The sequence below is a fragment of the Cryptotermes secundus genome, unplaced genomic scaffold (assembly GCF_002891405.2).
Source record: "Cryptotermes secundus unplaced genomic scaffold, Csec_1.0 scaffold940, whole genome shotgun sequence".
Taxonomy (NCBI): Eukaryota; Metazoa; Arthropoda; class Insecta; order Blattodea; family Kalotermitidae; genus Cryptotermes; species Cryptotermes secundus.
In genome coordinates, this window is record NW_019730116.1 from 672,499 (window position 1) to 699,917 (window position 27,419).

General features: G+C 42.7%; 1 protein-coding gene across 1 annotated transcript in view; it reads left to right on the forward strand.

The window, feature by feature from the left end:
• LOC111866254 (BCL2/adenovirus E1B 19 kDa protein-interacting protein 3) overlaps positions 1–27,419 on the forward strand; it is a 122,345-nt gene that overhangs the window by 23,855 nt on the left and 71,071 nt on the right. The window contains exon 2 of the mRNA XM_023855031.2: positions 25,024–25,204. Within this exon, the coding sequence (XP_023710799.1) occupies positions 25,024–25,204 (181 nt within the window). The remainder of the gene's footprint in view (positions 1–25,023; positions 25,205–27,419) is intronic.

Sequence of the window (27,419 nt, forward strand, 5' to 3'; positions counted from 1 at the left end):
AATCCATGCAGAATTTTGATGGCGAATGCTTTTAAAATGAGCCATTTGGAAGAACGAAGAGAAGCTAGAACAGTGATAGAATATTATTATAGCTGATGCCTAAAGTTTGTCCGGATAATATTTAAAAACAAATGGAAAAAATACATTGACATTTAACGCGGAATAATACACGTCCTTCCATTTTTTATATCTTTGTCCATTAAAACAGTGACCTGAATTGCATCTTTATGCTTCAGATGGCACGGTTCGCAGGGAAGTACTGCCCCTTGGCTGACGCTGATATTAGTAGCCGTGGACACCACAGAGTTGGATATTTACGGTATTCAAGTGGTTATGAAACTTGTAATTAAAAGCGGAATAAACTCGGGAAATACATGAAGAAAGCAGTCTTCTGGGATTTNTACTTGCTCTCAGTCCGTATTATTTTATATTCTGTTCAGTGTTACATGAAACAGAGCATAAGAATACTTTAAATTATAATTTGTTTCATTCTGGTCCGTCACAATAACAATTACAAATTATAAATTACTCCGTCCAATGTGACCTGTAAGTTGTTACTACATAAAAACTTAAGGGTGTTATGTTTTTATGTAGTAAAAAACTTACAGGTCACATTGGACGGAGTAATTTATAATTTAAATTATAAGTTTGCCTTTCAGTTTATGTATTAGCCAGCATCTCGGCCAAACCCAGTATATTAATTTAATAGTCATATATCGCACCTGGCATCTGTCTGGCAGCGCTTCCAACTTGGCATCACTGCTAACCAAGATTCCAAGTGCTAATCCTGCTGGCATCGCTGCCACGAAGGCAAAGGCCAAGTCAACATCACACGACAGTCTGAGGCCAGTCCATTGACGTCCGTGCGTGTATATGTGCTTGTGTGTATTTTTATTTCCTTCAAACATGTCCAATTTCGACACCGAAAGATTTATGATTTAGATTCAGTCCCAACGATCAGTATGGGCTGTATCGCACTAGGATGCCATGGCAGCGACACCAACAGCGATGCCATGCCTCCCGTTGGCATCCTAGTGCGATACCGCCCTTAGGTGTTGAACCTGATCTGTTACTCTGAAAAAAAAAATCGAAGGGTAGGAGAACGAAATGCTGAGAATATTGAAGCCTCTCCCTATTAAATAAGGAGACGAAGATAATTATGTAATTAATAAACAATCCCTGCTCCTCTAGTAGGGTTACAGGGATTGGAGCATGGAGCACAAAATAGAAAGGATACTGGGGCGTATATGGTTTTTTAGTTTTCTTTGGGTGGGGTGAGACCGAGTCCATTTGGTAAGTCGGCCACTAATTGGCCTATTGTATACAAGCCCCGGATGATAGATGAGTATGGAACATTTGGTGGAATGAGAATTGGCGAGGGATCCGAAGTACTCGGAGAAAACCTGCCCCCGTACCATTTTGTACATCACAAGTCCCACGTGATCTGACGTGGGATCGAACCCAGACCGCCTAGGTGGGAAGCTGGTGACAAACAGCCTGATCTATGACACTGCCTGGCGTATATGGTAATATTTGTTACCTCTACGCTGCACTAAGCCATCTATCCGTATAGGAGGCTTGTAGGTAAAGTTCTACTAGTTCTGAGAGTTCAGAATCAGGTGAAGTTAGTAGTAAACTTCCGGTTGATACTTTTAAAATTAATACCTCATTATTTACAGGCGGGACTTTGTGACCACAACGATAGAATTTTGGATTTATAACAGCAAGGAATTTCTTGTCCATCAGCTGAAGGAAGACTCTTTACCATGGTTGTTGATTGGCTGGCTGATTGGAGAGGAAGAAGGCGGGAAGTTGAGGAAACGAAGCTGCATGTTGGAACATAGGGCAGTTGTTAAAATCTGGGATATACGCGGAAACTCTGGCAGTGGTGGGTTAAAGTTACATATTAGGGCTGCTTCTTGGACGTATGTCAAGGCCGACCAGTTATAACTGTGAACGTGTTGTCAGGCACATAGCTCAGCCCACGGGATGACTTGCTGTAGGAGACACGCAGCGTTCCCAACATAGTTACTTTCACACTGATTACGTAAATACAGTTCTCACAATGCGAAATACGTGTCCACGTGCACGTGTATAATGCCACCGATATTAAACAAATATAAGGATTTCAAGTTCCCACAGCTGCCATTATGAAGAGTTCAGTTTTCTGGGATATAACGCCGTATAGTCCATTGGAAGTTAATCAGCGTTTCGGAGAGGAACATGTCGCCTCCATCTCCAGTACTGAAGAGTAAATCAAGCAAGAGACCAGAACAGAGCTCTACTTGCTGCTTGCTTCATGTTGATTTCTTATTTGGCTTACTCTTCAACCTTTAAGACTCAGAAATACTCTTTCGAAACGTCGGTTGACTTTCAACGGACTACACGGTGCTATATCCCAGAAGCGAGAATTATTTCAGTAAAATTAAATGTTACTTTGAGCGTACGCACCAAGCCACGGTGGCGTATGGTGGGTTTCTAGATCTTTCTAGATCAGGGGGTGATAAGTTGAGTAATATTTTAGGGACCAGATATAAACTGGTTACCTAACTTCTTCACTTATAAGTTCAGTGCAGATTTATAAATTCCCATCTTGAGGGTGGATTCATGATGGCTGTCTGCGTCTTTAGCCTCGAGGATTGGTTGTAGAAGTGTTGATCAGTAGGTCATCCGCTGCATATTGTAGTTATTAGGCCTGCGTATTGTGTCAAAGCTGCAAAACTTGTTTTTTGCAAGTTACCATATAAGCTCGAATGTAAGGCTACCCTGTTTTTTCCAAAGAGAAAATCAGAAAAAGAAGTTTTCTTTGGCAAAATTTCATGTCATCATTTTTGGTAAAATTGAATATGTCATTAGTTCTGAGGGTTGTTAGCAAAAGGAAGTAAAAACTACATTGTTAGGAAATAATATATTCGAAATTTTATACCTTAAATATTCTAGATATTTTCACAAATATATGAGTATATAGAATTAGCAATTGGATCTGCTCGTAATCAGCTTCTTCATATACATTCTCAAGGACCCTAAATAAGGTGACCCCTATTTTCTTAGATGCTTTATTAGAGAAAAAAACTTCTTTATATTCTGGCTAATGTGGCACTTCTTTCGTTTCCTTGAAGTGTTAGCGCAATTTTTGCACAATCTCATTAGGTAAATAAGTTCTGATTGCTTTTATTTAGGCCTATATACGAGCCGGAAATGTCTGACATCACAATCTGATTATGCTCTAGCCTGGCGTATAATATTTTATTTCGGGTGTTTAATGTGGGTGATTGTGACACTGCTTTCAATTTTAATACCACATAAAGGCGCCAGTCTTCATGTCATGAATAAGGTGTTCATATATTTAACAATTTGGGTTTGTTTACATCATGAGGCAGACTGGATACCGATCCGTGGAAAATCACTTCTCTTTTACCAGATCGTGAAACAGAACTTTCAGAACCACCGGGTTAGTGTGAGGCCTTAGCCTTATTTTTGGGTCATAGTAACACAGATCACACCTGTTGCTATACGTGACCTGTGCTACTATGACCCAAAAATAAGGCTAAGGCCTGCGATGTGGAAAGCAAATGGAAAACTACCACATTATCACTTTTCCTGGATAGTCTCTTTCCAAAAACAGAAGATCGCATTAAGTGGAGGAACTGTTTTGGAAGAGACTGTGGACCTGTCGTCTGACAGATTACAGATGAATGAATGAGTAGCACAGGCTCACTTACTGTCTTATATAGCGAGACTTTTCGTTTTACATGTTCCTTTCTTTTGGTACTAAGACGAAAGAACGTGAGGACGATATTCTTAAATGTATGTATTGTGAAGCAACTGATTTGGTTGGTCGCTATGAATTTTATTGCTGATTTTGTGGTTCCTAATGCTGTTCAGGGTTCGTGTGTTTTTGTGTGGCGACTTGAATATGGTACCATCTGACGTCAGAGTAATAAATCGATAAACTGAGTGGGTGGTTTCTGCAATGCATAGGCCATAAGACTGTTTTATCGTAACGCAGTGTAAATAGTGTTCATTTGAGATTGGTATTTTAACGAACTAAGTGTAAAAGTTCTGGCTTCCCACCGCGGCGGCCCGGGTTCAATCCCGGGTCTGGTCAAGTGGGATTTAGGAACCAGCGGAAGCCGTAGCAAGCGTAAATCGTTTCGATAGAATATTGAACTAAATCGAAGGAAATACTACTACTACTACTACTACTACTATTGCTGCTGCTACTGCTGCTGCTGCTACTACTACTACTACCTCCACTACTGATGCTACTGCTGCTACCACCGCCACTGCTGCTGCTACTACTACTACTTATAATAATAATAATATGTATCAGCAATAAATGAGATTGAGTGCCAATGAGGACTGTACAACAAATATTCATTTTTAGTAAGGCTTTCTGGGCTTATATAGGAGACTAATTAATTTATTGTATTTTAAAAACAGTTGCTTCTTACTGATCTCCGTAAATGCATCCGTGGCGAGTGTGCATATGCGTTCCTGGAACCCTTGACTGGTACAGGGGCTCACTGCGCATTCCTCCGACTGGGAAGCGTGCGCTGTTAGCCAGCTGGGCGTCGTCCGGTCGAACGGATCCGACCTTGCAGCGGTCGTTTCCCTCTCCAGTTCATGAAGCAGCGGAGACGCCATTTCAGTCACGGAGCGTCCAGGCTTCGGCCTGCATATCCCCGGAATTTTGCAGCTAGCTCTTACTCTAGTTGTACTTCGTATGTTTAGAGCTCCATGGAGTGTGTTTTTTCTATGATCTTGTAGGTAATAGAAGGCTTGAGAATAATATGGACCTTAGGAGGAGGACATAACAGGACGACGCAGCTAGAAGCTTCATAGTATGCAGTCTACATAATATTATTTGGGTGTTGAAATCAAGGAGGATGAGCAGGTCGAAACGTGTAGCAACCATGTGTGGAATGAGATATGCAAGCGTAGGCCTCAACTCGACAGGCACTGGGAAACAGTACGCTGCTATGGTTCAGCTGGACTTCGTTTCGAAGAATTCTATTTCAAATTGACATACGTTATCACACAACATGGGGACACACGGTAGCGTAGTTGGTTGAGGGACTATGCTACAAGCCAGAAGGTCACGGGTTCGATTCCCGATGAGGTCATTGGATTTCTTAATTGTCGTAATTCTTTGAGCCGCACTATGTCTCTGCGGTCGACTCAGCCTCTCATCATCATCATCAGTAATCTGTCAAGACGACAGGTCCACAGTCTCTTTCAAAACAATTCCTCCACTTAATGCGATCTAGAGCTTTCTCCTTCAAATGACAGTATCCTCTTCTGTCCCCAAGGTCATCCAGCATCTTCTTACGTCTTCTTCCTCGTCTTCTTGTCACTTCTATCCGCCCATCTATCTTTCCTTCGATAGCTTCTTTTAGAAGGCAGTTTCTGCGTAAAACATGACCAATCCAATTAGCCTTCCGTTTTCTTATTTCATGTAGGATATTCCTCTGCTCACTGACTCTAATTAACACTTCTTCATTTCTCACATAATCGGTCCAACTGATCTTCTCCATTCTTCTCCAACACCACATTTCGAAACTTTCCAGATGTTTCTGATCTACTGCCCTAAGTGTCCATGTTTCAGCCCCATACAGAGCTATGCTCCAAATGTAGCATTTCACTAGTTTCTTCCTCAAATTTAAGTCCAATTTGCTGGTAAAAAGATTCTTCTTCTTGCTAAATGCAGCTTTTGCCATGGCAATCCTGGATTTAATTTCACAAGTACACCTTCCATCATCTGTTAACAAGCTACCCAAATATTTAAAACATTTCACATTCTCCACTTGTTTTTGGTCTATCTTTATTGTGACTGGGGTTGGTTGTCTCGAAATTTTCATTACTTTTGTTTTCTCCACATTCATTTCCATGCCATAGCACCTTCCAATTTCAATTAGTCTATCAATCATGCCCTGTAGCACAGTTTCTTCCTTAGCCATTAACACAAGCCTCTAACGGAAATGAATACCAGGAATATTCCTGAGAGGTAAAGGGCGACCGGCGCGTAAGGCTGACAACCTCACAGCCCTCTGTGAGCCGACTGTCTAGAAAATGTAGAAGCCTCGACGCCTCGCAACCCTATGGGCCTCCACGGCCTGTTCCTTTACGTTTTTTGTCCCACCACATTTTTCGCGGTAGTTGGTCGTTCTGTTGGGTCTATACTCAAACTTCTGTATTTGATATGCATTACACGGATTCATATTTTATGATAGTGATGTGTTAGTAATTTAATTCATACGTCTGAGTCCGTCACCAGTGCTTCATGTTCCGGTCTCGGTGGTATGCGCTGCCGGCCCACTGTATCCGGTGGAATAGACAAGGAAAATAGTTTCATTATCTCCATGCAGTATAAGCCGTGTTGTTTTGTTGGTATCGGCTGTATGTGTTGTATAGCTTACATGCCACAGCATTTCTTTGCTTCATATGCGCGAGGCCAGTGAAGGGGTTAGTTTCACCAATCGGAGTTTAGGTCCAAAACTGTGCTTTCGCTTATTCGTCGGACTGAAAAAGGGCGAGAATGCGATTATGTTAATATTGCCACGTTGTGTGGATGTACTTCCGCATGACCTGATTTTTAGTTCCGTATTCGCCATTTGGCATTCACTTCTCCTTCTATGCAGAGGTCAGGCGACTCATATAAGTCACTGTCTGCTGCTGACCTGAACGCGTGAGACGCCTATGTACAAAACCACTATAATTGTATCATTTGCCTTGTATGCGCTGCCCTTTCAATATGACCGAGCAGTTTACTCAAGGAAATGTTAGGAATCTGGAATCACCGCGGAGTTTCCGGCTGTCCTCACGCCTGTCTTCGAATAAACTGCAATCGGCATTGTCACGTGTTGGGTGTATGTCACGCGACAAGTAACTTCACGCCTTATTGGATATAGCGAATTTATTGCACATTCGCTCTTACAATCACACAGTTTACAATTACTACTGCCATCTGCAGTATCACAGTTCATCACATCAAATCTTCTAACCACGTGTTTGGTTCTTCTTCCCGCGACTGCTGCTATATTCCAACTGTCTTCGGCGGCTGCTGGCTTTTTATACCGTTCGTTGTTGCCTGTTGCCTTTGTCAACAGCGGTGTCACGTGTTACGCCACAGTAGGCAGCGCTGCCACGTCACCGCGCGGGAGGGGGCGGAGTGTTGACTGGCCTGTTACCGTAGCAGCGGCAGCGCTCGATGTTGTTACGTCACCGCCGGGGAGGCGGGCGTTGCGTACTGATGGAAGAAGTGGAGGTATGTGTCGTCACTCGCGAGACCACAGATTTCACGCGACCCGCACTTCCCGTTGCACCCTCCATGTCACAGTATGATCCAGATAGTCCCTACTCACCAGGCATGTTCATCTTCCCTACTTTCAACGATATGTAACCTTTGCAGTTGAAAATGCATGCCGATCGCAGTGGCCGCACGGTCTAAGGCGTGAACCGTCGTCACTCGCTCGAACGCTGGGATGGTGGGTTCGAATCCCACTCAAGGCATGGATGTCTGCGTTTATTCTGTGTTTGGCTTCTTTTGTTCTTCTTGTGACGGGCTGGTTCCCCGTGCAAGGAGACCTACCAACTGTGTGTAATATTAAGAAACTTGAAAAGCGGCCATGGTCCAACAGGAGCACTGTAGAGCCGTAGACAGACAGACAGACAGACAGAAAGACAGACAGACAGATAGATAGATAGATAGATAGATAGTTGAAAATGCATAGTTAAATAACCAAATCATTGTCTCATTTCGAGGTCTTAACGAAGTTACAGGTGTTTACAAATAATGTGTTTTGTTGAAGTGCACCTCTTCACACTGGTTTCATTCACTAATTGTCAGACTACCAAATTATGTTAGGAAGGAACTTCTTTCCTTCTTCCAAACTCTTGTTCCCCAGACTGGTTGTAAAGAATTTAAATAAATAGAGCAGTCCAATGACGGGCCATTATGATGACACTGATTAATCGTCGCGTTGCGGGAAATGTGTTGAGTAGCTGTATACAAGGCAACCAGGGACGGCACTCTGTACTGAGATGATGATAATGTTACGAGCAACAAATTTTTTCATATTGAAGAATTTGTAGTAAAATCGCTATAACTCTATTTATAAACGTATTGGAAAACAGGTAACGCAGTAGCGTAGTTGATTGATTCACTGTGCTACAAACCGGAAGGCCACGGGTTCGAATCCCGGTGAGGTCATTGTTTTTTTTTCGGTTTTCCTTAAACCTTGCAGCCGCACTATAACCCTTGGGTTGAATCAACTTTTAACAGAAATGAGCACCAGGATTATTCCTGAGGGTAAAGGGCGGCCGGCGCGTAAGGCTGACAACTTCAATTCCATCTGTGAGCCGATTTTCTAGAAAATGTGGGAGCCTCAACATCTCACAACCCTATGAACGGCCTGTTACAGGGATTCCTTTACCTTTACCTTACCTGGGAAAGAAATAAAAACTGATTAGATTATGGGAATGTTCGTTTCTGGCTGCGTACGTTCACATTGAAATCCTATTTCTGAAGAACAAATCTTTCGTCCGTAGGAAGGGGCGAGCTTGTGGACTGCGCCCTGTGATGAGACCATGTGTTCGCGAAAGAGGTAACTTTCGTTTGGTGGAATCCGAAAGTTCTTTAATGTGTGGATACCGAGCCACACTTACCGCATTCGCCAAGATCCATTTTAGTAGTAATTTTGGTTTCTATAAATTCAAAATGTCTCACATATTGAGGTTTTCAAACTAATTTGTACGTACTATTTGTGATCGACCCCATACATGTTACATGTTCGCCAGTCTTACTGTCGTTGATCCATATCATCTTCAGCAAGTGATTTATTTTCATGTGTGTGTGTGTGTGTGTGTGTGGGGGGGGGGGGAATTAGCCCTTTCGGTATCAGAACATTTATATTTTGTGAAGCGAAAGAGAAATGAAGAGCTTTGTGCCTTTCTTGCACGAAGCGCATACGCTGGCTCTGTACGTGCGTGCTGTCAGCTGTTCGAGTGACGTAGAAAGCTGAGTCATTGCTTCCCTTTTATCATATTTATGGAAAGAATCATTAGGATAAGGAATAGAAACTACAACAACAATAGGTAGACATGTTTGGCTTTTGATTTTCCAGACACAAAGACGGCGTTAACAATTTATCATTGTCCAGTTCATCAATCATTACGCGAATTTCATCGCAACGTGCACTGTGCTTCGTGTACCGATAAATCAACTGGACCATTAGTAACGCACATGACTTATCTAATGCATAATGCAGTTAAATTAAATGTCAACCTAACGTTGTAAAACATATTGTCACGTGTTAGTAACTAGACACAGGGTTCTAATTGGTTATTTATTGACTTCAATGGATGTCTATTATTCGCAACTACAAGTAATTACAACATCTTCACTATTCTGCACAATCTACAAATAACTACGCCGTGGAATCGTGAAGTGCAAGTTTCCATACTGAAACTCAGCGCCCGAATTTTTCTTCTGGCTAATTTCGTACAATCTGGCACAAGTCTGTTTAGCCATTCGCTCTTCTACCATTCAGTTTCAGGGTTTTACCTGCTAATGTGACTTTGCTTTCTTGAATGCTGATTTTTCTATCTGTGGCTGTCCAGAACACATGTACTTTTCTCGTGCCTTCAATTCCCTCTCTCTTCCGGCTTGGTCCGTCAGTCGGTCGGTCTCTGTACGATCGCAACGTAGAGTTCAGATGGATGTATAACGTTGCTATAATAAACTTTCTTTTTAATGCTAGTGGGTTGGGACTAGGTCCCTTGCACTGCCGCCACTTCTGGCCATTTGTACCAGCCCCAGATGATATGTGAGGGTGATTGTAGAGCAATTGGTGGAATTAAATATTCGGAGAAAACCAGCCCCAGCGCCACTTTGTCCACCATAAATCCCACTTGACCAGACCTGGGATCGAACCCAGGCCGCCGCGGTGGGAAGCCAGCGACTAACCGCTTGAGCTAAGGCACGGCCTGTAATAAACTTTCTCTGAACGAACACTGCGTTTTAGTAGTGTCGGTGGGCGTGTTCGTGCGCGCGTATGCGAGAAAGCGAGTGAGGTAAGTGACGTTGTGTAGGAGAGGAAGGGCTTCATTAGGAAATCCCAGAATTTAGCAACAGTAGAATGCTTCTTTTTATCAGGTTTATAATCTCATTGTCCTATTGTTTCTAAAACTTTGTTTCCTGAAGACACTTCTTGAGAGTAGAAACAGGTCGTCTTCTCACTGCTTGCTTGCTTACTTATAATGAGTTAAGGCAACTTCTAAGACAGAAGCAGAAAATCTTGCCTTCTGCTAGTATTACTACATGTGTCTGTGCAAAATATTGGGAATCGGGAGGAGATGAAATTGAGAGCACTTAAATCGAAGTGGATATGGAGCATAGGATACAGGAGAAATGCATAAACATTTTGGTGGAAAACTTCAACAGAAGGCGTCATTTGGGAGAAGTGTAGGTGTAGATGGGAGAAAGTTGATTTTGAGGGAAATCGTAGAAGGATGTGGATTCATTTGACTAGCTGAAGATATGATCGAGTACCGAGACTTCAAGATCAGAGACATGAATCTTCGGATTCCATAAGTGCAGGGAATATATTTTTATTATTATTTATTTTAACTGCAAATGGGATTTACCCGGTGGGAATGGTATTACAGCAAGAGACAACATACTAATAACACACCATGCTCAAGCAGAACACAGCACACAGAATTGCACAAACAATAAAGGACACACTACACATAGTGAATACAATGCAAATACAATTACAACTACAGCAAGTACAATTACAGTTAGTTATAAAAAAGTAAAGGTACCCCTGTAACAGGCCGTGGAGGCCCTTAGGGTTGTGAGGTGTTGAGCTTCCCACATTTTCTAGATAATCGACTCATAGATGGCGGCAAGGTTGTGAGCCCTACGCGCCGGCCGCCCTTTACCCCCAAGATATTCCAAGAATATTCCTGGTACTCATTTCTGTTAGAGGCTGAGTCAACCCCAGGGCCATAGTGCGGCTGGAAGGATTAGGTCAATTAAAAAGAATCCAATGACCTCATCGGTACTTGAACCCGCGACCTTCCGGCTTGTAGCGCACAGCCTCAACTAACTACGCTACCGCGTGCCCCTGCTAGTTATATAAATTAATATTAATAAAACATAAGCATACTATACGCTAAACAGTAGCAGTAATGAGATGTGTAATGTCTTGAACTGATGCACTCACATTTCACCATGACCGTCCCCTTCACCTCACCTTCACTTTCACTTCACTTCACTTCACTTCACTTCACTTCACTTCAGTGAATTTTTTATGATTTCGCCCACACCTATACTTCGCCATAGTAATCACTTTCCTAACCCTTTTCCTAAAATTACTTGGTTTACAGGAGAGAATCCCTAAAGCATCTGCAGGTAGTTGGTTCCATAGCTTGATGGTCCTATTTATAAAGGAACATTTTTCGATATGTCTTCTGCTTTCTGCTCCTAATTCACCTAGCAGTATCGACCCTGCTCAGATAGCATGGCCTTTGTAATCTATAGCCTATAGCCTTCCAAGCCCGTTCTCCCATGTACGCTTTGAAGAAAGCGCATGGGAGGTATCCTGCGCTGTGTCAAGGTTTCCTAATTCGAATCATTTCTATGATATGCAAATTTAGTCGTTGTGGTTTGCACCAGGCCTAGCGCATTTATCCCTTCCTGTAAAGATGCCAGCACGCCGCCCCATATTCAAGAATCGGACGCACTAGTGATGTGTAGGCTAAACTGTTAGTGTTACAGATTCCCTTTTTAAGAATGCGCATTGTAAAGTAATGTGCCTTCCAGTCATTGTTCACCGTGTAGTGGACTTTATCAGCCTAACGTAAATCGCTGCGTAAAATTATTTCCAAATATTTACAAATTCTTGCTTCCGGAATTACTGTGTTCCGTAACGAATACTTTAGTGGTTCCGTCACTCGGGCTCTCGTGAAACAAACTGCCCTGCTTTTAGCAGTTTTAATTATCATCGCATTTTCAACCGCCCGCTCCCCCCAGCCTGTTCAGATCTGTCTGTAACTTTTCCATATCTCTGTTACTCATAATTTTCCTATATATGTATTATACAGTCTAATAGTTGACTCGGTATTTCAGTGGTTGACCCAGTGCACTTCCTTGCGGTACTCCCGACGGTACTCCGACTTCCTCCGGTAACTGCCCTCCTCTCTAACTCTCTGTGTACGTACGCGAGGAACAGCAGTGGACCCAGTGAACTTCCTTGCGGTACTCCTGACGTTACTCTGACTTCCTCCGGTAATGCCCTCCTACTCTAACTCTCTGTGTGCTTACGCGAGGAACAGCAGTGGACCCAGTATACTTCCTTGCGGTACTCCTGACGTTACTGTGACTTCCTCCGGTAATTGCCCTCCTACTCTAACTCTCTGTGTACGTACGCGAGGAACAGCAGTGGACCCAGTGCACTTCCTTGCGGTACTCCTGACGTTACTCCGACTTCCTCCGGTAACTGCCCTCCTACTCTAACTCTCTGTATACGTACGTGAGGAACAGCAGTGGACTCAGTACACTTCCTTCCGGTACTCCTGACGTTACTCTGACTTCCTCCGGTAATGCCCTCCTACTCTAACTCTCTGTGTACTTACGCGAGGAACAGCAGTGGACCCAGTACACTTCCTTGCGGTACTCCTGACGTTACTCTGACTTCCTCCGGTAACTGCCCTCCTACTCTTAACTCTCTGTGTACGTAATCCAGGAACAGCAGTGGGCCCAGTACACTTCCTTGCGGTACTCCTGACGTTCCTCTGACTTCCTCCGGTAATGCCCTCCTACTCTAATTCTCTGTGTACTTACGCGAGGAACAGCAGTGGGCCCAGTACACTTCCTTGCGGTACTCCTGACGTTACTCTGACTTCCTCCGGTAATGCCCTCCTACTCTAATTCTCTGTGTACTTACGCGAGGAACAGCAGTGGACCCAGAACACTTCCTTGCGGTACTCCTGACGTTACTCTGACTTCCTCCGGTAATGCCCTCCTACTCTAACTCTCTGTGTACGTGCGCGAGGAACAGAAGTGGACCCAGTGCATTTCCTTTCGGTACTCCTGACGTTACTCTGACTTCCTCCGGTAATGCCCTCCTACTCTAACTCTCTGTGTACGTACGCGAGGAACAGCAGTGGACCCAGTGCACTTCCTTGCGGTACTCCTGACGTTCCTGACTTCCTCCGGTAATTGCCCTCCTACTCTCTCTGTGTACGGCCCAAAAGGAATCCCTTATCCGTACAACTACCCTTATAGCTACTCATGAGGCCGAAATTTCCGTTAGCAGCCGATCATGGGGACCTAAATCGAAAACCTTCGACAAATCTACGTATTATAATAGCATCTACCCTACCTCTGCTATCCAGAGTCTGCAAATGTAATTCTCGGTGTCTTCTCTGTCCAGCCGTATCTGCCGTTTAATGCTCCAATCCACCTCCATGACACGTCTCTGTGCCTAAGTACGCCACTCAGAACTAATCTGGGTTGAGGAAACCTAGTTTTTGCATTATTCACTAGAGCATACACATCACCCATCACATAATCAACATTTGCAGTTTGTCTTAAATCATTAGTACCTACATATACAACAGTATCAAGGCTCCCTAGATTTTTGTTTTCCAAGATTCCTTGGCCCCCTCTGTGGTCTAGTGGTCAGAGTTCCTGGTTACAGATCCAGAGGTCCTGGGTTCGATTCCCGGCGCTAGCAGCTTTTCTGAGAAGTAGTGGGTCTGGAATGGGGTCCACTCAGCCTTATGAGGATAACTGAAGAGCTATTTCAAGGAAATAGCGGCTCCGGTCTAGAAAACCGAGATTAATGGCCGTGGGAATCCGTTGCGCTAACAACACGACACCCTCTATCCACAAAAATTGGCACTAATTTCACCGACAAGCGGCGGTCTCTCGGTCGGTATAGTTCGCTTGCGGACCAAAAGCCACGGAGATTTTTTTCAGACCTTTGCAGTTCAGTTCTAATTCCCGGAAGGCACTCTACCCTCACATGTTTAGATTCCACGTTCCGTATAATCAACTCACCCACTGCACCGTATCACGCCTGCCAACCTCGACTCTCTTAGGTGATTTTCCAGTCCCTTGTTCTTCCGTTTTAGTTCTTCAATTTGTTGCAGAGTGTTTCCCAGTTTCTCCTCTAGTTGATGAAGCCTGTCCCATCTGCACTTATCACAGCTGAATAGCTGTCAACTTTTAAAGGAGGACTCTGCCTTCATCGCTGAGTGAAAATAAAATAAATGTTTGGCTGTCGTTGGGAAATGCAACGGCACTGTATAAGCCCTGGAACAAGTACACAAAAGAGAAGAGTACAAATGTCATGGAAACACGAGAAAAGTTTTGTATCCGCGTATTAAGTCACCCGAAGTATGTCTCGAAAAATGTTATATTGTAGACAATCTTCTGTAATACAACTATCCTGAAAGCAAGTTACATTTTAAGCCTGGTAACTAACCTACTACACTCCGATAATACAATCGGAAGGTTCGTCACAAATTTCAAAGCCCACTATTGGACACGGTCCTGAGTCAGTCCTTCCACGTCCTTCCCTCACATTCTGCCTCCCCTAGATACATCATGATACTGTCCCTTCATTACCTCGGTTCTCCAAGTGGCCGCATTCCAGAATCCTGTATACGCCCCTGGTCTCCCCAATCCTCTCTTCGCATCTGGCCCGTCGACCCTCTCTAAATTTCGCTACCCCAGCAATACTATAGGTGTCCTTTACATAACCCGGGGCGTGAAACTGACCACTCACCTCCATCTACTGCCGAGGTTAAGAAAGGTGGAGCTGTACCTCCGTGCCCCATACGTCTGCATGGCATGTTGCTTAACTAATTAAGCGCAAGGCAACTTTGCCTTCACATTACGAACCTCGAAGATCCTGTATGTGTAATATCCTAGATATACCACTTCTTGCGTCGTCCAAATATTTTCATAAGACCTTATTTTAAAACACACGTAACTTATGTTCTTCCTTCAAAATAAGAGACCATGATTCACAGCCACTATATAAACCAAGTTGATAAATAATGCATGTTAGTGTAGTTCTAAATTGCAAAAAGGGGGAAAATTTGAAAACATTAAGCGTTATTACGTTTCCAAATCTCTTGACATGTGTAAATCTCGTAAACTTCTCATCTTGTTGTAATGAGACATCTTATTTTAGTTGAAAATGCTTGTACGCTTACCGTTTTCCTAAATTACTCTTAATTGCACAGTAAAATAAGTAGACGTCTTCGCTTATTAAATTCTTCCTCTGGTTCAAATTTCAATTTATGTCGAGAGAACAAACTTAATATATATGTAAGATTTGAGGTTTTCACGGCGGTGACTATAAAGAAAGCAGTCTTCTGGGATTTGGCACCGTGTATATGTGGTGTTAACCGACGTTCCGGAGGAACGTATCGCCTCCATCTTCAGGGTAGAAGAAAAAATATAAGAAATCCGCAAGCGAAGAGACCGTGAGAACCGGTAAAAGCAGACTCACGGTCTCTTCGCTTGCGGATTTCTTATATTTTTCCTTCTACCCTGAAGATGGAGCCGATACGTTCCTCCGAAACGTCGGTTAACACCACATATACACGGTGCCAAATCCCAGAAGACTGCTTTCTTTAAACTTTAGTATGTCTTGAAACACTGTACTTACCCAGGACTATACAAGTTACGCCCTTATTAATTTCAAACAGAACTGTAGACTTTTCGAGCGTGTAAGTAGCTTCGTGATTAGTAGTTACAGAAGAAATTAGAATTTATAACGTCTGTGAGGGAACTGTAGAACCTGGTTCGAGAGATCAAAGAAAAACACGTCTTCGGGTTTGATGTATACTACAGGTCTTTATGTAATACTGTTCATGATACGCACGACGATAACATGGTCTGGAGTAGTCGACGTTGTGTTAGTAAGTACACTGAAAAAAGGGGGGGCTGTTGTTCTTGTGTCGAGGCTGGAGAACTAACGACACAAGAACAGGAGGGAAATGTTTAATAATAAATGTCCGACTGCTTTCTACTGTTGTTCCATGTCTGGTATCATTGCCTATATGATCACTTAACGCGATTTATTGCTAAGAATTTTACATTAAGAATTCAAGGATAATTCTATTGGTTGATTCATTATACGAGGTATACATTATAACATGCTATATTTTACAACTCGGTTTCTGGACGCTCATTTAAGAAAAGTTCTTAAGAAAATGTACCCTGAAATCCTCCGTTAAAAGTTATAAAAGGAAAGACAAAGTCGTCCCTGTGCTTAACTAATTAATCACTACGCCATGAAGACGTGTGAGGGAGTTGATATATAGATCCACGTTTTTTGACCTCAGAATAAGTTGGAGGTGAGTGGTCAGCTTCACGCCTCGGCCGCTTTAAACCTAGGGAAAGAGCCACCGTTACCCATTGGTTACCCATTGGCTGGGTTGGCCTCGGAATCGGTCTGGACAACGTGGAGAAGACAAAATTCTTGACCCTACCGGCTCTCAAACTCCAACTCCTCGGCTGTCCAGCCCGTAGCCAATTATAGCAATTATAAAATGTCAGTTCCTGCCGTGACATTCTGAAACACCGACTTTCCAACAGCATTTTGTTTGTATTGTGATTGTAGAGGTCCATATGATGCTGACCTTCACGTTAATGTTTGCAGTGCCTGGGTCTTATGCAGAATGCGTAACACTGTAGCGGACGAACACCAACACGCATTCCATTTCGCATCAGTCTGAAGCAATCTGAGCTTGGGAAAGCACGTTACTTACGCATCCAGCATGGAACGTGGTTCTTCATTTATTGAATTAACGGACATGCATTTTGTGCTAGGAGGGTGCAACGGGAAAGCAACAGGTGCTGTTAGAAGATACAGAGAAAAATACCCAAGTCGTAGAATACCAAATCGTCGTACGTTTCTTTCTGTTGACCGCCGACTCCGGGAGACGGTAACGTTGGTGGCCGCGATTACCCGAATTTTCTTCAAACACTAGTTAGACTCAGAATTACTGTGCTTTTTGACTATGTCCATCGTCCGGCATTCTGAAAGATAGAGAACATGGGGTTCTCTAAGTTTTTAGTTACGAGTGTTCAGCTTTTACTCCACAGATGGCGCTAGCGGTAGGCACAAAATAGTTTCACAAATTCTCCATTTAATCCTATGCATTGGTTTTCATGGACTTCGTTTGTCGGCTAGGTTTGTTGCAAAAAAATCACCTCCGTGCATGCTGCATTACAGTTTTTATTGCATATTTTTTCTGTTATCTTCCTTCAACAAAGCCTGGTCTCTGGTAGCTGTAGTTACACTGACATGAGTTGTCAGTGACTGAGGTTACCCCCTAAGGAATCAGAGTAGGTGTCTCCTCCCCTTATCGGAGGACGGAAACAGATCCAATTTCAGAAATATATTTTCTTGTTTCTAGAATACCGGACGATAGATGAAGTACAAAAAACCGGTAATTCTGAGTTTTAAACACCATCGTCAAAACCCCGTAGAATGCACTAATTAGATTATCAGAAGATGTCCTTCGGTACACGTCTTCACATATAGTTTGAACACGACGGTGCTCCATGTTGTAGTCGTGAACTGAGTCAATGGCTGTCTGAAAATTACCTTTGACACTGGACTAGTCGCGGGCGTGAAGGTTCAGTTTTTGGCTTGCTCCCTCATCTGACTTGAATCCTGGCGACTTTTCTGTTTTCTGTCTTGAAATCAAGGTCTGTGCCAGTACAGTCGACACTGGAGTGCAAGTGAGGACTTCTATTCTCACGATTCTTTCGACTGACTTCTTTTCAAAAATCCCTTTTCCTTGAATGTCTTTTCTTCCATTTCACTACTTCTCTGTTATTTCTCTTCATCCTTTTCCTTACAGCCCTTCTGTGTCATTTCCATTTTCTATTTTGGTATCTTTAGTTTGGGATCACGCGGTAGCGTAGTTGGTTCAGGTCGCGAGTTCGTCCTGATGAGGTGGATTTTTCAATTGCTCTAATCCTTTCAGCCGCACAATGGCCCTGGGCTCGACTCAGCCTCTAACAGAAGTGAATACCAGAAATCTTCCGGGGGGGGGGGGGTNCCATCTGTGAGCCGATAGTCTAGCCACAAAATGTGGGAGCCTCGACGTGTCACAACCCTATAGGCCTCCATGGCCTGCTACAGGGATAGCTAACTTAGTTTCTAGTTTGTGCGCGCTTCGGATCATGAAAGGAGACTTCAGTTCTGGCCCTCCATGGACTGAAGAATGGATATGCCATAATACTGGCGATAATTACGTTTCATTAACTTTCAGTCATTGTTTTTGTTCCACCAGAAATTCTCCATATTCTATCTCTCACTGCGCGTAAAAAGTCCGTTGGAAGGTCAGTACAGATGGATTTGTTTTATCGCAACAAGAGGACACGTTGAAGCAGTGAACTGGGCTGATGCAGACCTTGCTATGTCTGACGCAAGTCCTCACAAAGGAGCACCCAAACATTACTCATCTATTCAAGGAATTCCGTTTTGAATTCATTGCACGAAGTACGTTGAAGGAACGCATTATGAAGAGGTCTATCCATCTGTTCGCATTGCAAACCCCGGAAACTACTAAACCGATTTTGGACGAAATTTAGTGTTAAATATGCAATGAAATTTGTGTTCATATCGGTACATTTTATGAAGGATGAGAATGGTGATCTGCTTCAAGATTCTCACAACATTTTGAATAGTTGGAAGAACTACTTCTCTCAGTTACTGAATGTATATAGGGCAGTGATGTTAGGCAGATAGAAATACATACATCTGAGCCATTATTACCTGATCCTAGCCCTTTTGGGGTTGAAATTGCTAGTGCAAAGTTGAAAGGTTATAAATGGCCAGGTAGTGATCAGATTCCTGCAGAACTGATGCAAGCACAAAGCGAAACACTCCGTTCTAAGATCCATAAGCTAATTAATTCTATTTGGAATAAGGAAGAATTGTCTGATCAGTGGAAGGAGTCTGTTATTGTACCAGTTCACAAGAAGAGCGTTAAAACTGACCGTAGTAATTATCGGGAGATATCATTGCTATCAACTTCATACAACATTCTGACCAATATTCTTCTCTCAAGGTTAAATCCATACATAGATTAAATTATTGGGGATCATCAATGTGGCTTTCGACGTAGCAGATCAATTACTGATCAGATCTTTTGCATTCGTCAGATATTGGGTGAAAAAAATGGGAGTACGATGAGACAGACGAGCGGAAAGAACATTATTTCCATTTTTAGTCTACTGTCCTATTTTGGAAAAATAAAAATAAAAGTAGGCTTATGCGATCACTATGCTGTGTGTGTGTTTATTTGTGTGTTCCCCTCTCTATTAAGTTTTGAAGTGCTGAACCAATCTATAAAACTTGCTATGTATATCATGGCACCTGAATTTATCTCAAAGGCATGCTGCGTAAATCCCTCTGTTCAGTCCTATAACCCTGTGGTTGCTAGGCAAGCGCTCGATAAAAACGTTACCGCGGCAACAAAAACTCGCAACATTAAAAAAATTGTTGGATGCGTATTTTTATTGTGCGGTCCGTGTTGTATTAAGAAAAATAAGCTGTAATTTTTTCCCAAAACTTTTTGTTTTTATTGCATGTACGTCTTCACCAAATGATTTAACAACATATACAAGTAGCCGATTCGTTTTAGTCGTTTACAGTGTACTGTGTATGTTTACTAAAATGATAATTCCTTGCGTTAGAAGTGGAATTTGTCGGACGTTAACTAATTTGGGATAACCCTTGCAGTGATTCTCGAAACTAACTCCGGTTTCCAGGGTTGAGTATGCACGTTCGTTTCAATTTTCTGAGTACGCTGTCGTGCAGTGTAGATAACTGATAAGGAAGTCCCGCTACATTATTTCATTTCAGGATACTATTCAGCGTTAAATAATATACGGAAAAGGGCCCCGTGTTAAGGGGACGCGTTTCCGTACTTCTTTGTTTCGCGCGCTTGTAATCGCTTCATGGTGCTTTAATTCATGCTGTGTTCTAATTGTGTCTGTCTGGGAAGTGTTCGTGTTTTCTCATTCACTGGTTTAATGAATACTGATATATTAACATACCTTTTGCAAGGAAAGAAAAGTGTGTGTTCACTTCCGTCCCTATATATGTTCTCTCTCCCAATAAATTTTGAACCACGTAACGGATTTCCTCTAAATTTAGGTAAAAAGGTAAAGTTAAAACTATCCCTGTAACAGGCCGTGAAGGCCCATAGGGTTGTGAGACATCGATGCTCCAACATTTTGCCTAGACAGTCGGCTCACAGATGGCGGTAAGGTTGTCAGCCTTACTTTCCGGCCGTCCTTACCCCCATTAAGATTCCTGGTAATCATTTCTGTTAGAGGCCCAGTCTACCTCAGGGCCATAGTGCGGCTGGAAATATTAGGTCAAATGAAAAATCCTGGGACCTTGTCGGGAATCGAACCTGCGACCTTTCGGCTTGTAGCATAGTGACTCAACTAACTACGCTAACGCGTGTCACCGTCTAAAATCTGTACTGATAGAAATTATGTACAGGAATAGGTCACTGAACTGTGCATTGAATAACATATACCGCCCGATAGTCGTGATATTCAGAGAGAGGCAATGTAAGAAAAACAGTCGCTTTGTTTTCTTTGTGACGCAAGCGCGGCACAGGTATTCGTAGTGCCGCAGTATCGCTGGTAACCCACTTTCAGTCTTCCGTCGGTAATTCCAACTGATCTTTATGGCGAAAATAGCGTGTGCCGAAAGTACTAGGACTCTCTAGAAGTGACTCATACATTGTTATGTGAAGTCGCGTCAAGGATACTAATATCTTGCTCTTTGTTTCTTTGGTTGAGATGATGGAAGGACAGAAATTTAAAAGGTCCTAAAAGCAAAACAAAAGAAAACTGAACTAAATGGACGTGAGCTGATTGGGAGTACAGAAAATTAAATTATTAGGAGTTCCGCAATTCCGTTTGTTGTTAGGGTCGCTAACAAATTTTACGCCCCCAACGAAAGTTACGAATCTGTTCTTTTCTTAATTTATTTCTCCCCAATTCGGATTTTATTATCACCAGTTGTTAGTTGTTCTTACAAATGGACACATTCTGAGAAACGTATTTCTGATTTTTCATTCGCTGAAGCTGTATGTCTAGCTCAGTATAACCCCGTATATTTTAGAAATCTAACGGTAAAATGTTTACCAATGTGGGTTTCGTCAAGGAAGATCAACTAACGATCATATTTTCACTATTCGACAGGTCCTTGAAAAGTGTAATGAATTCCAAATTGAAACACATCATCTTTTCATTGACTTCCGGTCAGCCTGTGACTCCATAGATAGAAATAGTCTTTCTGGCAATGGAAGAGATGCACATTCCACGGAAGTTAATCGCCTAAGTCAGAGTCACTGTGAGAAAGACCCAATGCCAAATTAAGATTCAGAATATGCTGTCTAGCCCTATAATAACTAGAAATGGAGTTCGACAAGGGGATTCCCTAGCCTGCATTTTGTTCAATATAGCCTTAGAGAAGGTAGTTAAGAGATGCAGGCATCAATACAAGGGGGACTATATTCTATAAGTCAGTTCAAATTTTGGCCTTTGCAGATGATGTTGATATAATTGGTGGAGCACAAAAATCTATGAAAGAAGCTTTTCTTAATTTGGAAAGATCAGCAAAAAAGATGAATCTACAAATTAACCAAAATAAAACAAAGTACATGCCGGGAACCAAGAAAGACTGTGCTAATGGACCTGCATACACGTATATAGAAATTGGCTCACATAAATTTGAGGCTGTATGTAGTTTCACTTACCTTGGATCAGAAGTTAACTGTAAAAATGACATCAGTGATGAAATAAAAAAGCGTGTACTTGCAGCAAATAAATGTCTCCATGGGCTTAGGAAACACCTGAAATCCCAATTAATACCCAGGAAAACCAAAACTATGATGTATAAAGTACTTATAAGATCAGTGCTATCTTATGCCTCTGAGACATGGCCACTGTCAAGATCGGATGAAAGACTGTTAAGTATATTTGAAAGGAGGATCTTGAGATATATCTTTGGAGCAGTCGAAGAAAATGGAATATGGAGGAAGAGGTATAAGCCTGAGCTATACAAACTTACGTATTTAATGAACCAGACATTATTGGATTTATAAAGGTGAAAAGGCTTGCATGGGCTGGACACATAATACGTGCCAGCGAGAATGGAACATTGTTGTTTACTTTCCATACAGTACTGACAATTCTTCGTAAGATGAGGCACCGACTATACAATTAATTAATTTGCAACATCACGGGCCTCCTATACATTCTTGTATAAAAGAAATATCGAACTTCCAATTAGCCCATGGAAACGTATGAAAAGCAAAAAATCAACGACTGATTCGATGTTGTATAACATCAATTAAGTTTCATCTTGTTTTATACAATAACTTATAGTTTTTATATAATATGACATTGTGTTTTTACGCAAAGTATTTTAAATGATTGCATCCAATCTAATGTACAGCAGTTCAATGGTATATGTTTGTTAATATGTGTTTGCCTGATGATGGCCGTCAGTGGCTGAAACATGTAGCGAAACCATAGCTGGGCGCTAACCTTGATTTTTTCTGTTTGCTGTGTTGTGACGGTCAATAAAGGAGTTGAAAATACTTAATACTAAACCAGAAGGAAATAGAAAAGTGGGAAGACCAAGATTGAGATGGTAACAATGTGTGTGGCAGGACATAAGAATTTTGGGTATAAAGAACTGGAGGAATGTAGCATCGAATGGAGAAGAATGGCGAGCAATCCTGAGGAAGGGCAGGGCTCACAAAGGGCGGTCGTGCGGTCGTGCCTGTGGTGATGATGATGATGATGAATGGGAAAATGTGAGTTATACACAGCACCAAGTTTCCCTCTACAGAATTCCCTCCATTGTGCGTTTAGTTATTTTTGTCCTTTACATGTATTTTCCTTAGCACTTCGCTGTGTGTGGTCGAAATATAACTGCGTATGACAAATTGTAACATATGTTAAAATTACCTTAACCTCTTTTAAGGAACTGTATACCTTCGTTTCTTGGAATGGCCTAAGGAAACATACGAAATGTCTCGTGCTATCCGCCCCCCTGGCACGAGAATCAACCTTGGACCTCCCGAATCTGGAGTACCGTACACTCCTATGAAGCTGGATCGCCTGCTTCAGTTCCTTCTCTACTCACCATTAATAGTTGTCCCATCTGAGTGGAAATAACGTAGTTAAATAGCATAACAATCCGGTTCACTTTTACTCTTAACAGGCTCACATATTCACAATCATATAGTGCTCCCACAGAATCAGTCAGTCAGTGGAAGATAACGAGATGTCGAGAGATATATACAGAGTGTCCCAGGAGGAATGGACCAAACCGTTCAACTTTGGACATAGGTGTTTTGGGTTATATCGGCATACTTAACATAAGGAACACCTTCCCGAAGTTTGGTCCATTCCTCCTGGGACACTCTGTATGTAGAGCAGATGTGCATGGTCTGGTACCTTCAGAATACGGGTCAAGTTGCGGATAATTTCGCTAGACCGGCTTACACGTGTGTGAGGTTTCAAGTTCGCTGCAGACATTGCGGAGGTCTGCGGTGGTGGTTGTGCCTTACTCCCTTATATGCAACGCGCATGCATTTTAATGCTGTATCGCTAAGGAACGGGGTTCTAGGCAAAAACAAATTCACGAAACCCAACGCACCATTCAAGTTTCTACCGTTATTGCTTATATATAGTTCTGTGCCGCGTAAAAACACAATTTACACATTTTTCTACAAATAAGTATTTGAGATAGTGAATAAAACTAAATGAATACACGAATATTTCGCACGTCTGCGAAGCCTGTTATTAGAATGTTGAATAAGTGACTCATGTCCAGTAAGCACCTTTTGTTTTGACTCAGGGATCCCCCGCTCGGGGTTCTAACAATTTAGATGTAAAGGAGCCCATACACGTACGAGCCTGGCTCGCGAGTCCGACTCGGATCGGGTTCCAATGAGCCAAACTCGTCCGTGTGTGGGTCGCCATGCTCATGCCTGTGTGATGAAATTAATCCGAGCCCGGCTTCCGAGTCAAACTCGCCGAGTGGGACTTGCGAGCCAGACTCGTACGTGTATGGGCCCCTAGAGCATCCTTGGTACATAAACAACGCAGGATCCATGAAGATCTGCAAATTGACACAGTGCTCAGCGAAATAAAGAAGCGGAATGCCAAATACTTAAGAGAATTAGAATACCACACTAATGCACTAGGAGTGAACCTACTAGGCCACAGCGAAACTACACATATAAGTAGACTGAAAGATACTCCGCCTTAACTCTACCAGACAGACCTGAGTAAAACCCCAATACAAGAATTAAAATGATTTTATAAGGAAATATCCAGCAAAATTCGAGTATTGTGTGGGAAAGAATAAACTTTGGTGTTCACGGAGTAAACAGATCTTGTTACTGGTGTTTGGAAAACGTAGACATGTTAAATATTCACATATCAAGTCACCAAGACTTATATTATTAAATTTTATACATATGTATGTATCCAAAAATATTTGTTACAGCAGAAAGTTTGGATATATGTTTTTTGGTGAATACTACGTGTATATAGTATAAGCAGTAATCGTAGTACGTACTTTGAATGGTACGTGGATTTTGGTGAACATAAACAGCTGCAAAAAGACTGTTCCCTTAAAACATAGAAATCTGTTCACCATTCAACATGTACAATTTCAGTTCCACTCATTTCGTATCATTTCTGAGCTTATTTAAAAGTGTGGGAAACTGCATATTCCTGAACGGCCGATGAGTGTCATGCGTACACGAAACGGACCTTACTTTGCAACAGTAGATTTGAATCTGCAATAAAGGGCATCAGATCCACTGTGATATGACGTAAGAAAGCACGAGTTTGGAAGATGTATGCAGATAATCAGTTTTAGTATATTTTTCTAGTCCTTCAGAGTCATGAACAAGACGTATAACTCATTGCAGAGTCGTGGGTGGAGCTGAGCGCCCAGCCGACTAGCAGTCACACTCCTGACAGGGTGACGCCTTTGCCGTTTAGTTCTGGTGAGGAATACCTGCGTCTCCTGAGGGAAGCACAACGCGAGAGCAACCAGTCCTCAGCCAGAGTGTCCGTCGCCTCTTCTCGCAGGGACACCCCCAGGGACAGGTAAGGCAGTGAGAAGGCGTCGTGCTAGTTAGTTGAGGAGCGAAATAGAAAACTGTTTGCTGTCAAGTTTATGCGTCCATTGCAGAGAGTGCAGACCTTAACGCTTAGAGTGAAAGTTGTTCATGTCCATCTGTCCACGTCTTTTAACTCTGGAACTATTAGATATATATCAATGGAATTTGACATTGAAGGTCTCCACAAAATGTTTTCGGGCAAGTTTGTGTTTTATTCTTACCAGTCAGATGTAGGCCTGGTTTACGTGGAGATCAAATAGAACGTACCTATTTTGTCAGATGCTGACCACCCGGTAGTTGATATATGACACGAAGCAAAATGGAGTAGGCGCACTCTTTTCTACCTTCATTTCGTTTTTATGGCAATTGAGGATATGTTTTTGAGACCGATTGAAACACTTCCGATTTAATGTGCCGGATTGGGTGAGACTCAGTCCACTTGGCACGTCGACCACTGTTTGGGCTATTCTACCAGCCCCGGATGATAGATGATGTGTGTGAAGCAGTCGGTAGAATGAGAATTGGCAAGGGAAACCGAAGTACTCGGAGAAAACCTGCTCCAGCACCTCTTTGTCCACAACAAATTCCACATGACCTGACCTGGGCTCGAACCCGCGCCGCCGCAATAGGAAGCCGACGGCTAACCGTCTAAGCTATGGCACGGCCGTGTTATATAGTTTACTAGACAGAATGATGGACTAGGCACAGGATGGTCGAAATCTGTACTTGGTTGAGGCTGTCACATTGCGACTGAAAGTCAGTTAATCAGTAAGTCTTGGTGTCGAGCCCCATCTGGGGCTCATGACCAGATATTTATTACTGTTTGACAGTTACCCTCTTGTTTTTTTTTTTTTTTTTTTTNTTGTGGTGTGCCCTCTCTGACAAGAGGACGGGTCTGTCATTTGTACACGCTACTGATCCTTGCCAGCGCAGTCTTTCTCGGTTCCGAGTTCCTTGGGACCCGCGACCATGTTTTACTATCTCGGATTTGAGACATATAGGTCATTAGGGAGATGCGGGCGTAGATGGAAGATTATATTAAAATGGATTTAAAGAAGTAGAGGGCGTGGATGTGGACAGGATTTTTCTGACTTAGCATGTGGTCCATTGCTGGGTTTTTATGAACAGGGTAACGAAACTTCGGGTTCTATAAAACGCGGGAATTTCTTGACGACCTGAGCGACTACCAGCTTCTCAAAGAGTCTGCTACATGGGGTGAGATACTTACGAGTATGTTCTGGTCAGAATATGGATATAGCCCTATTGGCCAGTGTGTATCATGGCTGTGTGCATCTTTAGGTTACTGCTTTGCTGTACCAACCCCAGGAGCACCAATATGATGTAGTATCGATGGAGGAAGTAATTGGCTTCCATGCCGTTGCTGTGTTCCCTTTGCCTCAGATACGAATGGTATCCTCAGGGTAGCTATAGTGTGTTGACATTGTTCATTTCCTTTGATAACCCAACTTCCGCCGGAAACCATTGCCACAAGACAGATCTCCTCTGCTGAACATCTTCATTATTATGATCACTATAGCCATACCACCGGGAACAAACTGGAAATCCACCGTCCCCTCCTCCCAGGTGTAATTTGAACATTACGTCCATCATCCGTGGGCTGCAATAAATATTCTTGTATGCTGAAATCCGTTCCCTATCGGTGATAAATGTTAGGGAAATTCTCATTCGCCGAACAGAAAATCGGCTTCTTAAGGAAGATGTCCCACTGTAAAATAGGCCTACTATTGGATAGTGTAGTAGACATGTTTGTAAATGGAGATTAGTTAGTTAGTTATTGGAGAGGGTGGGTTTCCCCATGCACTTAGACCTGTATTGGTCCATTGTGCTTCTCTCTATGATTTCTACCAGTCTCTATATCCTACCGGTACTGGTGCTTACCATCAGTCCCGCCCAGCCAGCGAGACCGGCTCTACTAGCTGAGAGGTATCTATAATGCTTCCCCCATCTACCAGAGGTATTAGAGACTGCTGTTGGGCGGGAAACGTCCGTAATTTGGCTCAGTGACCTCCTTTGGAGATATGAGGTTCTTTTACGTGCCGTAAAGCTACGACACGGGACCCACGGCTTAAAGTCCCTCCCGGAGGACTTGTTCCCTGAATTTTTCCGCCCTTAAAAATTCGACGACCTCCGCCGGGTATTTGAACCCGCGTACCACGAGTCATGAGGTGGGAACGTTACCT